At 39.8% G+C, this 16435-nt stretch overlaps 1 protein-coding gene across 1 annotated transcript; it reads right to left on the reverse strand.

Moving 5' to 3' along the window:
• Positions 1 to 1360: 1360 nt before the first annotated feature.
• Positions 1361 to 16013, reverse strand: LRRC14B (leucine rich repeat containing 14B). The gene is made up of 4 exons (XM_059850756.1): positions 12550 to 16013; positions 4076 to 11044; positions 2341 to 2460; positions 1361 to 1534 (listed from the first exon to the last, which is right to left on the reverse strand). The coding sequence occupies exons 1-2, from the start codon at positions 13452 to 13454 to the stop codon at positions 10399 to 10401; spliced, it is 1551 nt and encodes a 516-aa protein (XP_059706739.1). The 5' UTR covers positions 13455 to 16013; the 3' UTR covers positions 1361 to 1534; positions 2341 to 2460; positions 4076 to 10398.
• Between the last annotated feature and the right edge of the window lie 422 nt (positions 16014 to 16435).

Here is a 16435-nt window from a genome sequence, read left to right on the forward strand (position 1 = left end):
ATAGTTCTCATAACAAATTTACTACATACTAAATTTTTCCATGTGAGGGAAGTGAACAAATAATATAGATGAGTAAAAGTGCTTTAAATAATCTAGATTAACTGACATAGGCAGCTATTTTGTTGGTAGACAGAGATATAAAATATTACAAAGATGAGCTATCTTTGTCATTGTCTCCAGAGATTTCTAAATCAGAGGAAGGATGTGAGTAAGTGGACTACAGGCACACCAGGTTTTGTACCACTGGCCCACATGCACACTTGATATTTCCAGCTACTATATCAGCTACCGAGTTGCAACTAAATGATTTCAGGTGGAATTTGCTGCTTGATCCTGGCAGGCATATTACAATGCTGCGCTAGAGGAAGGGACACCTATCAGAAAATATGAAATCTCCCCCAGCCCAAAAGTCAGACCAAGATTTCAAGTTCATAGTAAAGTCAGTGTTGAACACATCGAAGGTAGGGGGTTTTTTGCACTGCTATTGCATTGGTGGAATTTGCTTTAATCATACGCTAGAGCTTCAAATAAATGTGAGATTCAAAACCATCTCCAAACGGAATAACCAAGAACAAAAATAATAATAATAATATTGCATAATTATAATTCCCTTAAAGTGCCTAAAGCACATGTTGGGGGGAAAAAGAATCCTAAGTATTTAACCAAGAAATCAAAACCTCTTCACACTGTAAATTAGGCAACTACTTTTAAAAGAAAATACCTATGTCCCAACTCTTCATCTATCAGAACCATCACTGTTAACTTTTTATCTACTCTTCAGAACACTGGTATTCCAATTCTGAATAAAGTAAAGGCCTGTGACTGAGCTTGTGATGAAAGCTGGGTTCATCATTTGAGACAGAAAGTTAATTTCTTAAATGAATAAATTTTCTATAACAGATTCCTTGTCATATTTCTTCCTTTCTGGAAGAAATAAATAAAAGGATCTGTCCTGGTTTCAGCTGGGATAGAGTTCATTTTTTCTCAGCTGGTACAGTGTGATGTTTTGAATTCGGTGTGAGACTGATGTTGCTAACACACCGGTGGCTCAGCTGTTGCTCAGCAGGGCTCACCCTGAGCCAGGGGCTTTTCAGGTTCCTGTGCTCTGCCAGTGAGGAGCTGCACAAGGACCTGGGAGGGAGCGTGGCCAGATCAGCTGACCCAAACTGACCAAATGTTATTCCAGACCATAGGGCACTGTGTCCAGTATATAAACCTGGGAGAGCTGGCTGGGAGGGGCAGATCACTGCTGGGAGATGGGCTGGGAATCAGTCAGTGGGTGGCGAGAAATAGTGCTGTGCATCACTTGTTTCTATTGGGTTTTATTGCTCCTTGCCTCTATTTTCAATTACAATTGTCAGTAGAAGCAGTAGTATATTTTATTTTGTTTGAGCTATTAAACTGTTCTCATCTCAACCCAGGATCTTTGCCTCTTCTTTCCAATTCTCTTTCCACTGGGGTGAGGGTAGCGAGGTAGCAGCTACATGGCTCTTGCTGGCTGGGGTTAAACCACAACAGACATTTTCGGTAATACCTGGAGGATTGAGATAACAACAAATCTGATCAGAGCTTGTTAAAACAAATTACTTTTAAGGAACCGTTGAATTGGTTTAATCATTGCTGGTCACCATGTTGTTTCATTTGTTCCCTGCATGTGTGCTCACAGGCGCATCATAGAACACAGTTCTTGATGCACATGTTCCCTCTGGTGATGCTGATCATCGATGGGGCGTGGGCTGAAGTTACAACTCTGTTGCTCTTTGCACGGGTTTATGACCTGATGAAATAGCCGGTCATGAACCAAATCCTGCGTGCTTGGCGCTGCATCACCTCTGAACCTCGGGAGCCATCTGGTGGAAACTATTAACAATCACACCTTTTAGCTGCTGCTCCTGGCGTCAAATGGACCTTAATTTCCTGAACATTTCTTTAATTTGTCCGTTTTGCTAAGTATGAATATAACAGTTTGGGAGCTGAGCTCAGAAAGCCCAAGTGGGACATTTTTCTTCAGGCAAACACTCACAATGATTTACATTAAATCTGTACGTGTAAGAGGTGGGCAAGGATGTTTTCTGAAATAATAACACATAGATTAACTTTTCTCAAATGTTTTTTTCTGGAACCTAAAAAATGATAGTTACTTGATAGTAGAGCTTCCATTAAACTCCAAAGATGCTGATCTTAAGAAACTATGGAATAATGTGCTGTTCAAACAGTAAGTTTGAACTTAAGAAGAATTTTGCTTTAGAAGACTTAAGCAGGAAAGCATTAATATTATCTAGACATCCTATTAATGAATTTCCTTAATCAAAGAAATCCTTTGAAGATAATTTTCTTCACCAGATAAGAGAAAGTAATTATCGGCGGGGAGGGGATGTGGGTCACAGCTGAAAGGATGCCATGCTGTATCAGGGAGAGACACCCCGTGGCAGCAGCCTGAACTGCCATTCCAGCAATCGCCTGCAAAGAAACAGCAGAATTAATTATATACAGGGATTAAACTATTACTTATAAAGCCACCTCTTTTAATAATACAGGTAACAACAGGACAGATATGATGTAAAGGTGACAATTTCGGTTTCCAAACTGTCACTCATAAGCTTAAGCTCATTTTTAAGCTCACAAATCAGTGTTGATCTTTTTCGTGCCTTCCTCTCCCTTTTCCTGAGGTGTGACTGTCCATGCAGCTAGAGCTCTCATTCTGTCACATCCTCTATTAACTCAATTCCCAATAAACACTTTTGCCATCAGTGCTAGGCACCCCCTCCATCTCATTACATTAAGAAAATCCTACAGTTGTTTTTTTTCTCAAATTTCTTGTCTTCACTTAAAAGATCCTTCAGAGCCCTCCCCGACTCTGCCTTTTGCTGACACCTTTGTACACTTATATTTGTACACTAGAACCCCTAATTCCCAGACAAAAGGATATGGAGGGAAATCAAGGCTTTTCTGACTGTAAGAGCCAAAAGAACCCACGGCCTCAGAGGTCACTGCAGCTTTGGTCAGGTGTGGTATCATTGATCGTATCAGGATAAATTGTTTCTAAAATCGTGGGATATTCAGGGCGATAGGAAAGAAAGGTTGGGCCTGGTAGGCCCTGGGAAAATGTTAGGCTTTACTGGATCATGCGAAACTGCACCTGTATTATCATTTAATGACTATGATAAACAATGTGATTGTTATAGGATAAATGATATGATTGTTAAATGCGATGATTGTTTGGTAATTGGATATAATTATTGTTTAATTGTAACAAGAATCATGAAAAACGATGTTTGGAGGGTTTGATGGAAATTACAAAAATCCATGCTTGGATGAAATCAATGTATACAACAGAACAATATAAGTTTAATAATTAATATATAGTTATATAATGATAAGGGTATAAAAACGTGTTCATCCTGAACCCATGTCAGAGTCAGCTTTGGGTCTGTGCCCCTGACACCCAGAGCTCTTCAATAAAAGCACCTGCATACAATCATCCCGTGATTATGTGTTCCTGAACACCAGCATCATGATGTACCCAAGCTGCCTGATGAGGTCTCCTCAGCTCCTCTGCTCTACTCTGCTGCTCCCACTCAGGAGAGGCCATGAAGCAGATGCATCCCAAGAGGCAGCATGTTAACTGGCCCCCTCTCTACAATTAAGAAAGCAGCTGGGCCCCAGCCAAATTTCTCAAAAGAAGTTCTGCCCTCAGCCAAGTAGAGGTGCTGCTCCATGTTTCTCTGCAGGTGTTCAGAGATGCCCCAGAAATAGGAGGATCAAGTAGGGCTTGATCCTTCAAGGTAGGTGATTTTTCTAATACAGTCAAAGGACAGTGAGGAAAATGGGGCATTTTATTCTTCAGAGGGTTTCCAGATGATTCCCATGTGTGTTGGAAATAAACACTGATTGAGGAATTTTTCACTGGATGTGCAGGGTGCCTGTAGCTCTGGGAAGGCAAAAGATAACACTGGTTTGTATTTTCTTCCAAATCTACCAGGCCAGCTAAACATGCAGCCACTCCCCTGCCTGGTTTTATCAAAATGGGCTTAGCATAAATAGTTTAATCTAATGGAGATAGGAGAAGGCTAACCTGGATTGTGTTCACAAAATCAGGCTCAAGGACCAGTACATGTGCCTTTATATTGGGAGCTCCATTGGACTGAATCTCAGGCTCAACTGAAACCAATTTGATGGCAACTGAAATACAAAGATAAAGAAAACCTCAACACTTAAAGAATCTGGAAAGAATATGTAATTTTCAAAGTATTATAAAGGTAACTGAAAGGTAACTGAAATATATATATTTAAATTTTTCCATTAAATTAGTATTTCTGAACATAAATAGCATCAAGGTAAGTTGTAGTGTAATAAAATCAGATCAAAGCATGTGGTTGAGGAGCCTCTGCTGTATTATATTCTACATGGTAGTGCTTCCAGGTAAGACCATTAACACCACCGACTTAAAATCATCCGACTCATTTAACTTAGTGGCTTGGAATAAATGTCCATCATCTTCCTGAACTACAATGCTAAAACCTCATGAATATATAAGCTTTCAGCTTTCTCTCTACTATGCAAACATAAAAATAAAAAAAAAAAAGTAAATAATGTAAGGACATACTTACAATGTAAGGTCACACTTTCAACACGTTAATTTTTGTTTCCCCCTTGTTGAGGAGCTAGGTTTTGAGCTTGTTCTCTTCTGATACCCAGGAATCAGGCATTATGAACCCAATCTTGAATTATCTTAGAGCACAATATCCCAATAGAGGAAGTAGCCAAGCCTCACTGCATATTCCTTTAAAAACTCAGTAGAATGCACTGGACTTAAATATTTAAAGAACTTCAGGCAGCAGTCACACTGTGATGAGGCCACATCAATGTGCTTCAATGTACAAGTTGCACTGGTGAACAGCTGCCCCCATACACACCATACCAAAATATCAAACTCCTGCAGAAAACAGCTCCAAAATCACTTTGAAATACACAAAGTATTCCGAGTGGAAACAGAACCTTATGTTGGTTTATGAAAGAGAATGAGAACTTAAAAGAATGAATGAGGATTGATACCAACCACACACAAAAGAAGTGTATGGTGCCATGAGGCATTTTCCAAAGTAGGTCATGCATCAATGACAAGCACACATTTTGCATTCCAAAATGTGCTCTGCCACTGGGTATCTTGGCCAGTGATGCATGAAAAGCACTCTAGTGCTTGCCCTGCACTTGTATTGGACACAGGGAGAGCTGGGAAGCAGCAGCAGTAAACTGTGCAGCAAGTTGGGAGTCCTTCCAAGTCCTTCCTCTTTTGCTCAAGGAAGAACCTCTGGGGAAATGGAGCCAAGGGAATTGCAGAGCTTGCTTCCATTCCAAGCTTGCAATGGGCAAGAGAGCCAAAATATCAAACCACTGCAGAAAACAAAAAGACACAAACAAACAAAAAGAAATCCGGGTTTTATTACGCATTAATAAAGCTTATAGTCCTTCTTCATTAGGAGCATGTTAGCTGGTGCTCAAAATAAAAAGTAAAATAATGATAAGCGCAGCCAAGGTTGTCTTTCAGTTTGTGAAACCTTCTACAGCAAACAAATAAAACTCTAACAAGTAAAACCAATGTTGTATGGTGGATCTGAGGCTAAGAGAAACCTTCAGCCCAGTGAAGAAAAGCATGGAAAAGGAAAAAGCAACAGCTCAGTACATGATTTCCCACAGTTCACAGCAGAAGCAATAAGAAAAAAAAATCACTTCTGACTGAAAGATTGAGAAGGAAAAAAAAAATTACCTCCATCTTCATTATGAATTCTCAGAACAGATATGTGTTTTAGATGTTTGAATATTCTCAGTTATGGAATTTAAAATATTTTAAAGTTGAGAACAAGGTGGAGAGTTGATCATCTTCCAGAGAGAGAAATAATTTTTCTTTTTTCTGGACAGACAAGTCCTGTTCCCATTAAAATCCTGTGATCCTATGCTGCATAAAGTCTGCACATTCTACTTGAGATTAAAACTATCTTTAGGACTATTTTGTAAAAATTTCTTGGGTAAAATTAAGCAATTTTAATGCAGCTATACCTTAGACAGCAAACAATCTTTAACCTTAGTACCTGAAAGAATGATAGTGAAGGTCATGCTGGATGCTATTTAAAGACATTTAAAAGTAATGCAATCATCAGTCACAGTCAACGTGTTTTCTTCAAAAGTAAAGCTTCTTTGTCTAGGTATAAGACTAGTTAAAAAATCCCTACAAAATAGCGATTACACTTGCTGCTTTTAGGATTAACCAGAGGCAGCTTTGAATCTCTGGCCACACATTCATTGAAACAGGTGTTACATTTACATCATAAATTATTATCCTAGACACAATAATTTTCACACAGGGTACTTTTACTTGAAGGCAGTTTGTGGAGAGCATTAGGTATAATGTTCCTTCCCTTATTTCTTTGCAAGGTGGTTCATACAGTCCTGCTCTGTTGTTGACAGATGCATATTTTAAGGACAGAAAGAGGAGCTTTGTAAGCAAAGGTCATATGCATTCAGAAGAATTGACCCATAGCCCATAACTTTTGAGTTTAAGAATATTAATTTAAAAGGTGCAGGATTATATTGGGGAGCTTGTTTCAGTTTCATGTATGACAACTTTCCTGCAACAGTAGTGTTTATTTGCCTTTTTCTATTGATAGGCTTTTATGTTGTTGAGATAGCTGTCTCCAAGTATAGAGCTGCTGTGCTGCTTCTTCCACAGTAAAAATCTTACTGTCATCTTTCTTCCTGTTGCTTTTTTCAATTGCTCTATGTGTGGCCGAAACATAATATGACTTAAATTATGAAAAGATCAGATGTAACAAAGGTCATTTATAAAGATTTTTTGCCCGTTCTTCAGTTTCAAGAAGTTTGTCAAAGGAGAATATTTATTTCCTATGTACTAGGTATTTCACCGAATTCAGTACATTACTGAACAGAGGAGTTTAGCAATTTCAGCAGCAGAAAGCTCTTCTGGCAATTCTTACCCTGCAAAAGAGAAAGATTTGCAAGCAACTGCTGCTGAACAAAACATGTCCAAGCAAATGAAATTAAAATATGCTAATGAATAAAAAAGTACAATATGGTAAATAAAACATGGTACTGAATAAAGCATGGTGAATAAAATAAAAATTTAGCAGTCTCTTTCTTTATATTGGTACTAAAAATTTAGCCTTTAGCTTCTCTGTGGTACTCATTATTGCATTTTGTGTTAAGAACATTTGTTTGAATATGCTGAGAATGATTTTGATTTTATCCTGGTTTTGTTTTTCAGGGTTTTTTTCATACATGCATCTCTTCTGTGTGTTTCACAAATAAACCTCAAGCAGCTTTGAGTGTTCTTCTTCAGACACTTAAAGGAACATCATGAGCAGATGTGGTAGGAGGGAATTGAATTCAACTCCATTCACAACACATTGGACATCTTCACTCCATTGACAGCTGTGTGGTTTCAGTGTTGTGGTAACTCCTGTCCTGTCTCTGTCTGGGCAGCCTTAACTGGAGCTTAGAAGACTGTCTCCCCTCAAGGTGGTATGTAGTTAAGGTTTTAGACAGGTTTCTGGAGACACAGTACAAATGAACTTGGATTCACTCCAGTCTGAACCCAGTGAAGCTGACAACAGTCTCATAAGGAAGAAAAGGGAGCACCAATCAGTATCTGTCTGTACTTGCAAAGTATAAGGTAACTTTATATGGTTAGGTCATCGTAGCATTAATCCTTCTTCTCTAATAGCTGCATTCCAAGTCCCACACACATGGAAGAAGGAAGAAAGAGCAGGTCCAAACCAAAATCACACTGCTGGGGCAGAAGATGTAAAGGAACCCTTCTGAGAGAGGACAGAAATCCTTGTTGCAGTAAATCAGGCAAACACCAAAATGCTAAAGCTTGATCTGTATTTAAAACCAATAATAACAAGGGCTTAAACCTAAAATCAACATAATTAAGAAAGAAACTAAAGGGAAAAAGGTGGGATATCTGAGAGCTAATAGTGATGATTGTCACTTTGCACCAAAACAAAAGCTACATACTTCTGCTGGCCCGGGATATAGACATGAGACTGAAAATGGAAGAAAGGCAGGAGTTTGCGGGGCTCAGAAAAAAGAAGGAAATAAAGTAAAGGGGTGAACCATGGCAAGAAGAAACCAGAAAGAAAGCTACAGAGGCAGCAGACTTTATAAGGCATCTAATTACTCTGAAATAAGAGCTGTCTATTTTGTGTGTAGCGAAAAAGGCAAGGACTGACTGTCATACCACAGCATGTTCCAAAACGGCCAGCCTTCACCTCCAGGTACAACCTGTTAGATTGGAGGGGGGAAGAGTGTACTATAGCACTTTACAGCTATAGTACAGTGTCCTTTCCCAGCAAAAGCACCACTACTCATCCCAAAGAGGTAGACATTTGGCATAGGAAAATTCAAGTAACTTAAATCTGACTGACAAGTCATGGGTGAAGTCTGAAAGGGAAAGAATGGTGAGGTTGGAGGGAAGAAAAGGTACAGTAGAGGCAAGGATAAAGGAGCATGTGGAATTCTGTCAAAGTATAAGCAAGGTCATATGGGACCCAATTCTTTCATTTACTATTCACAACTCCTAAGCTTAGCAACTTAGATTACCTTTTTATTTTTCAAGGGCTCTGTAAACATAAACAGGTCATGACCATTCACTTTCAATTTTATCATCATTTGTTTAATCAATAAAACATATTAGAATGTGAGCTGACATCAAAAAAATAATTTAAATGCATGTTGTGGAACATGTAAGTTCTGCTTAGTACTCGGTCCATTAATTTTTTGTTTGTTTTGGGTTTTTTTTAAATAAATTAGGTTAAGAGTTGCTTGCATATTCCTGCTGTGGATAAACAGAAAGCTTAACAAATCAGCACTGCCTAAATAAAGAAAGTTTTTTCCTTACCCTCAGATGATGAGGCTCAGTATTATTTCAAGTAAACTGTCCTGGTTATCTTAATGATGATCCTCAATACTACAGTGACATTTCAGCTCCTGCTACAAACATTCACTTTCAGTCCTGTTTGAACAAGTTTTCATGAACTATTAAAGTATATTTATTATATATATTTTTTAAATATTATTCTATTTATTTTTAATTACCTAGAGCTAACCAAGTCTCTAGTTTTACAGGTGAGAAGCTGAGTAGCACTTGTTTACCACTCAGGCCCCAATTATACTACTCTCTCCAGATGTATGTCTTGTGGCCCTTAATGTCCTGACATCCAGTTGGCCCCTTTACCTATGCTCCAATGCTGTGTGTGTGGACTCTGAAATACTGTTTACTCTGTCATTCTAATACTTTCCTTGCACTAAAGTTAGACAAATAAATGCAATTTTTCCTGATACTGGTTGCAAGTCTGTAGAGAACACACAGTCCTGACAGAAAGCCAGTAGTGTTTTACACAGATGAACTTCTAGTTACTCAGCAACCGGCCTTGTCTCTTTTCCACATTTTTTAAATTGACATTGGAATAAAATTTTTTGCATGTCTTTTCAACACTAGTCTTTTTTCAGTACTACTGAGTCACAGACTTTCTTTAAAACAGCTAAAAGGAGCAGGGTACATTCTACCAGCCAAGAAGCTAATTCCAGGAAGGGAGTATCTTGAGGCACTGACCTGCTGACATGAGAGGCATGGCTGTGCAGCACTGTCCTGGTCCGCCTTTCTAAAATACACATTGCAAGAACATCAGCAGAGTCCCCACAGACTGCTTAATATTGCTGCGTAAGTGGGATGAGATCCCCTGCTGTCAGCCAACCATTTGGTTTGCTGCCTCCTCAGTATGGAATTTTACTCCTCACCAAAGGCAGTGTATCAGACAAATTCTGTTTATTGCACTTGCCTCTGCGGAAGAAAGAGGCACAGGGATATGGAGACTGTTACACATTCTCCATTATTTGGAATATACTACCTAAAACAGAGATTGGTAAATTCAGGTCATGAGCAGGAAAAAAAAAAATCAGTTTAGGGAGCCACAGGTGAGGATATGTGCACAATCTTTTGACCATCCTGCTGGACTTGGAAAGGACCTCCCTGTTTTTTCTGCAGGGCTACCAGACTAGCTGACAAATCTAAGGGAACCTGTATAAGAAATCAGCCAAGCTTAAACACCTATCTGATTTACTGAGAAAAAGTGCATTTGTATAAAATAATGCATCATTAAGTGTCCTCTCCTCTTTTGTGAGCAAGTAGTGCTTGTTTAAGGAGTATGCAATAGATATAGCATAAGTTACAGTACCTCGAGTGATTAGAGGCTATTCAAATAGTAAATTCAGCTGAAAAATTAAAGAAAATTCACAACTGATGATTGAAGGTGCAGATCTAGAAAAGACTAAGTTCTGGTTTGGCAGATCATCTCATCACTACTTTACAATTTTACAAATTTAACTCATTTTGTTAAATGAAGAAGTGAACTTCTCTAAAGTCTCTTTGAAGGACTTGATCAAGTAAGCTCCCAGTTCATTGTTTGTCTCCTGAACAGCTGCGTCATAACTCCCAAAGAGTGGTGTTGAAGCCTTCACATCGTCTCTGTTTGCTTGGAGTAAAATCAGGTTAAGCTCCTCTGCTACCCTTTCATATTTTTGGTGATCAAATCTGCAAACACTGGCATCATCAATGGGGTAGGTGATGCCAATAGGGTAGCAGTCCTTTGGAACTGGGAACTCCACATTTTTCAGCATTGGCAATTCACAGAGAAATGTGAAAAGGTGTCTAAGTGCTTGGGATGACAGTGGGTTTCCAATAAACTTGAACTCCTGTAGTTTCTGGCAAGGGCTTAAACCTAAAATCAACATGTTGACATGAGTGTCTTGGATATTACAGTCCTCTAGGGTAAGACTCCTGAGCACTGAAGAGCAATGGCTGAGGAGCTTAAAGAATGTTGATGGGTAAAGCTCAGGTATATCGTGACCACTGAGGTCCAGGGCTTCCAAGTGATTGGCATGGAAGCTATTGGCTAAAAAGGCCATATCAGCATGGTTCAAGGAGCAGTTGGAAACATCCAGCATCTTCAGTGGAGTTTTTAGTGGGCTGCAAATTTAAAGAGAAAAAACGATTTATGGTACAAAATGTTGAAAAGCTACCTTTACAAAATTTCATGCATCTAGCCACATTATGAATGCAGCTATCTACCACATTATTTTTTTTCTAACCTCTCTTGAAAATAGAAGCATGTGCCAACAATAGCAAGTATATTTTCTTCCTGAAATTAGTTCCATTAATTACCTCCTTCTATGCATGACTCCTCTGTGCTATTTTAATGGGGATTAATTTATTAACATTCTATGTATCTATTTTTTAACCAGTTATATATTGTAAAGTGTCTGTCACTTGCTGGCTTTAACAGCAGATCACTACTACCATAAGAGCATTGGTAGCTGCTTCTTGTAGAAAGCTGCAGTAATTCCAGAGATTTAGATAATTTCCATTAGGGAAGGATTAATTCCAATATGAAATCAGTATTCTGACAGGATATCTGCTTTTGTTTCTAGCTGGTGTTTTTCTGCTACAATTTTTAATGCCCAAGAGGTTTATACATTGTAGTGTTCTGGAGTTGCAAAGAGACATTCTGATGAAGAAGGCTGGAAGAAGTGTAACTGAGATTATACTCAGATATTCACATTAAATATAAAATAGTTCTGACAAATGAAAAGCAAGAGATCACTTTCATACTTACTACATCCTAGTGAGACTTCTGCCACAGGGCTCAGCTGGATCAAGCTTAGAAACTTCAATTCATTTCAATTGTATCAATCAATATATGCAGTATGCTACTCATAAATTTTAAATTAAATGGCTTCTTGTATAGGAAAAATTTTAGACCAAGGTCATTTGTCTGGATAAAACTTACATCTGCTTTTTTTTTTTTTTTTTACATGCTCTGAAAAGCTTACAGTTAACTTATTTCCTGTTCCAATATGAGTACTGCTCACTGGTAGTTTGCTAGCTTTTTGAAAATTGCCAATTTTCCAGTGGAATTCATAATGAATATTCACATATCAGCTTAATTTGCAGTACAAAAAAGCCATCAAATCTCTCCTGTCTTGACATCAAGAGACACAACAAATAATTCAAATCAAAGTCTCAAATGAAAATCAGCTATTCCACTTAAATACAGTATCTGTGGAAAAGCATATTTACTGACTGTTCTTTAGAGGTCAAACATTCACTAGATACTCTAAAAAACACTAGGAATACAACTCAGGACTTGCACCAAAGGCCAGCGCAAGCTGATTAATACATAAGTTCTAATAAAAAATGTCTGGGTATACCAGTCTCTTCTGTGGTAGCCAAAAGTATATTCTCACCAGATGGACTCTGGAAAATTAATCAAAATAGTCAGTTTTTCAAAGTGTATTAGGTATACATTGGCTGCCCATTCTCCCCAACACATAATCTTTCCTAGCTTCCTGCTGCCCCATCCCACATACACCCCAAGATACACTCCCTTCCCATACTCTCAGAGATTCCCAGCTTGCTGGTGGCACAAAGTGCTCTTTTTTACAGCGTGACTGAAAGCAGGATGACCACATTACCTGAGAAGTTTCTGTATTCTTCCAGTGAGTATAGAAAATGACATACTCAGCTCAGTAAGCTGTGTCATTTCACCCATCTTTTCGCCTATGTTAGTAAGCGTCTGCTCATCTGTAGCCGTGAACCTCCGCACATTAAATGTTCGTGCTGGCAAGGTCAAGGACATCAACAGAGGGAAGTGGATATTGTTGAAGAGCATTTCCAAGTGTTCCATTTCCAAGTGAACATTATGAACTATTTCCAGTTTGCGCAACAAGGAGGGATCAGTGAGCTTTATGATATAGAAGAATTTCTCCAAGGTCAGGTTGTCAGATCTGAATGCCACACAGCAGATTTTCAGCGGACAACTGCATTTCTTCAACAGGGCCTGAACGACCAGCTCAAAGTTCCGCTCTGTAACAAACAAGTCAATTAGCACACTGATGCTGACTTCAAAGGTACCTGGATTGCACTGTGCTTGTTGCAGGTAAACCAGGAGGTCTGAACAAAGCTTACAGAGCAGCTGTGTCCTGGCCCACCTGCCCATCGTCTTCTTGCACTTACAATACTGAACTTCAACATCTTTTATACCCGTCAGGTCGACCACTTTCAACTTTTTCATGTAGGGAGAAGACTGATTCAGCACATAGTCTCTCAGCCCTGTCAGACAGCTTTCCAAGCACACTGAGCATGTTCTATGGCTCAGGTCTTCCTCGTAGTCCAGAGTAGCTCCCAAAAGTTTTCCCATGTTAAAATCAAAAAGTGGCCAGTTCTCTACCAAGTCGTGAATCACTTCCCCTTGCTCCAGTAAATAGCTGGCTTTAAAAAGAAGCGGAAAAAGATCATGGGCAACAGCTCCGAGACTCTTCCTGGCAAACTCTGCATTTGACACGAATGCTTCGGCACTAATGAATCGGAGAGACTTCATTGTTGTCCTGGACTCCTTACTGTCATGGAGAGTGACTTCTATATTTAACTAAAGATCCTGGTTGCTTACAACCTTCTATTTTTATCTGCTGTTTGCTGCTAGCGGGAGCCTGGGAAGCCAGAGTGAAGAGTCACATGCTGCTTTCTATTTTAGAGCTGCACTGTGAGTCTGCAGTAATCATCTGTGAGATCTTTAGTCAGAGAGCTTTTATGCCCTCACATTTATATTTAAGATAACTCAAGTAAATATAGACTGCCACCCAGCAGGAACAGTTAGATCAGTGCAGCACACATACATGAGAATACTGCTGTATCTTTTTTCTGCCATATAAAAAAGCACTCAGAGTTCCACTTAAACAAATAACATGATCTGTATTACACTTTTTTCCCATGAAAGATGCTATGCTGGGGATTCACATGCTGATTTCAATGGGGATGATTTCCCAGAGCTAGCACTGAGCTTCTCCTAAAAACTACAGCCGTAAGGAAAGACTGAGGAACTACAGTCATGGAACTACAACAATGCCCCTCCATTTTGCCCAGGCTGTCAGCAAGGAATAGCTGATACAGTTGCTGCAGTGGAAAAGACAAAAGACTCCAGAAGAGCTCAGAGCCCTGGTGACCAGGACACTTGCTTGTGGTGAGACTGAACGTTGATTGCAAGACAAGCTGAACAAAACAGACCGCTGTTAAAACTCTCTCATAACTTCCCAGGCAAGCGTCTTAGTGCTCTTGCTTTGAGCAACAGAGGGTCTTTTCTTTCCTGTTATTTAAGAAATTATGGCTCCATTGTGATACTGAATGGGAAAACATTCAAAATCTCTCCAGGCTAGGAGAAAAACCTCTGTGACCCACCTATCACAAGAGCAGAGATGATGTTTCTGTCAATCTGGCACTTCCTCCCAGGGGAAGCAATCATGGACACCTCCCTTACCTCTCATGCATTTTGCTAGGCAGCTAGCGGGAGGGAGACTTCCTTCAAACCGTGCTGATCCTGCTTTTCCAGATAATTCCACATCTGTTTTGCTGTGAAAAATTCACACCACACTTCAAAGCTTCAGGGTTTTTTTTCTTTTCAAGCAAACTCCTTGTGGAATATTTGAATATTTTCTCGAAAGCAAAAGAAAAATCCCAAATATGCTTTAAATTACAGGGAAGGGACATCTCTATTAGATTGTGTCATTCTGAGGAAGCTTGTAATTTTTGCAGACTTTTGGTTTGCGTTGTTTTAATTTTGCCTTCAAATAGATGAGTGGTAAAAAGCATGCAAGGTGAAACAGATAGAACTTGACAAGCTATTAAGTATTTTCCTTTGTTTTTCAACTCCACTTCATGTGTATCAGATGATAATGAGGTAGGTATTACAGTATTTTGTGCAACTAAATAAATGCTGAAAATGCCCACTTATAACTGATCCCTGTATGACAAGAAAAATGCACAAATTGATTGAAACTTTTGTCAGTTTAGTTTTATTGCCTTTCTAAATAGAATAAGCTAGTCATAAAGTTTTTATCTATTTACCTAGTACATCTGGACCTCTTTATCTGCTTACCTGCTATATCTGGACTAGTGGTCCAAAAGTTCCAAGATAAAGTATTCTACTATTGTCCCAGATTTTTATTAAAATACAGCAATAGGAATGCTGCCTGATTGTGTAGGGGTAGGGTCAGAAAGGCCAAGGCTAGGCTGGAGCTGGACCTGGCAAGGGAAAGAACAATAAGAAAAGCTTCTCTAGGTATTTCAGCCAAAAAAGAGAGGTCAAAGAAAGTGTACTCCCCTGCTAAACACAACTGGGAAACTGATAATAACAAACTAGGAGAAGGCTGAGGTATTATTGTTTTGCCTCACTGACAAATCTCTCTTCCCACACCTCTCAAGGCAGGGACTGGGGGAGCAAAGTTCTTCCCACTGTAAAAGATTGGGCTTGTGACCACCTAAGGAACCTGAATGTCCAGAAGTCCATGGAACCTGATGAAATGAATGCCAGACTCCTGAGGGAATTGGCTGATGCAGTTGACAAGCTACTCTCCATGATACTTGAAAGTTCATACCAGTTAGGTGAAGTCCCAAGTGACTTGGGAAAAGGGGAAACATCTTTAAAAAGGGTAGAGAAGACAACCATGGGAGCTACCAGCCTGTCAGCCTCACCTTTGTGCCTGGGAAGATCCTGGAACACGTCCTCCTAGGAGCTGTGCTAAGGCACATGGAGAACAGGGAGCTGATTTAGGACAGCAAGCACAGCTTTACCAAGGGCAAGTCCCACCTGACCAACCCAGTGGACTTCTATAGTGGAGTGACTGCACAAGTGGAAAAGGGAAGGACTGTGGCTGTCATTTGTCAGGACTTCTGTAAGGCCTGTTTGGTGGATAAGGAATTGGCTGGACAGCTGTATCCAGAAAGTGTTGGTCAAGAGCTGAATGGAGATCAGCGAGAAGTGGTGTCCCTCAGGGGTCCATATTGAGACAACGACTGTCTCAACCAACGACACTGTGGTAACCAGGGCACCCTCAGCAAATTTGCAGATGACATCAAGCTGAGCGTTACAGCTGACATGTGCAAGGGATGAGATGTCACCAAGAAGGACCTGGAAAAGCTTGGAAGTGGCCTCGTGGGAACCTCATAAGGTTCAACAAGACCAAATGTGAGGTGCTGCACCTGGGCTGGGGCAACTCCCTGTACCAACACGGGCATGAGAGGATTGAGAGCAGCCCTGAAGGGAAGAACTTGGAGTGCTGGTGGAGATGAGCCAGCAAGGTGCACTCACAGCCCAAAAAGCCAACCATTATCCCAGGTTCCATCAAAAGCAGTGAAGCCAGCAGAGCAAAGGAGAAGATTCTCTCCTCTGGAGAGATCTGACCTGGAGTCTAGACTTTCAGTATTTACCTGTCTAGGAGCCTTTACATCTTTATCCAGGCATTTCTATATGAAAAACTATTCAGCTTCAGCAGTCTGTCTAACCCTGTGTTGTGGTTTAAATAGAGA

The sequence above is a fragment of the Haemorhous mexicanus genome, chromosome 1 (genome assembly GCF_027477595.1).
Source record: "Haemorhous mexicanus isolate bHaeMex1 chromosome 1, bHaeMex1.pri, whole genome shotgun sequence".
NCBI lineage: Eukaryota > Metazoa > Chordata > Aves > Passeriformes > Fringillidae > Haemorhous > Haemorhous mexicanus.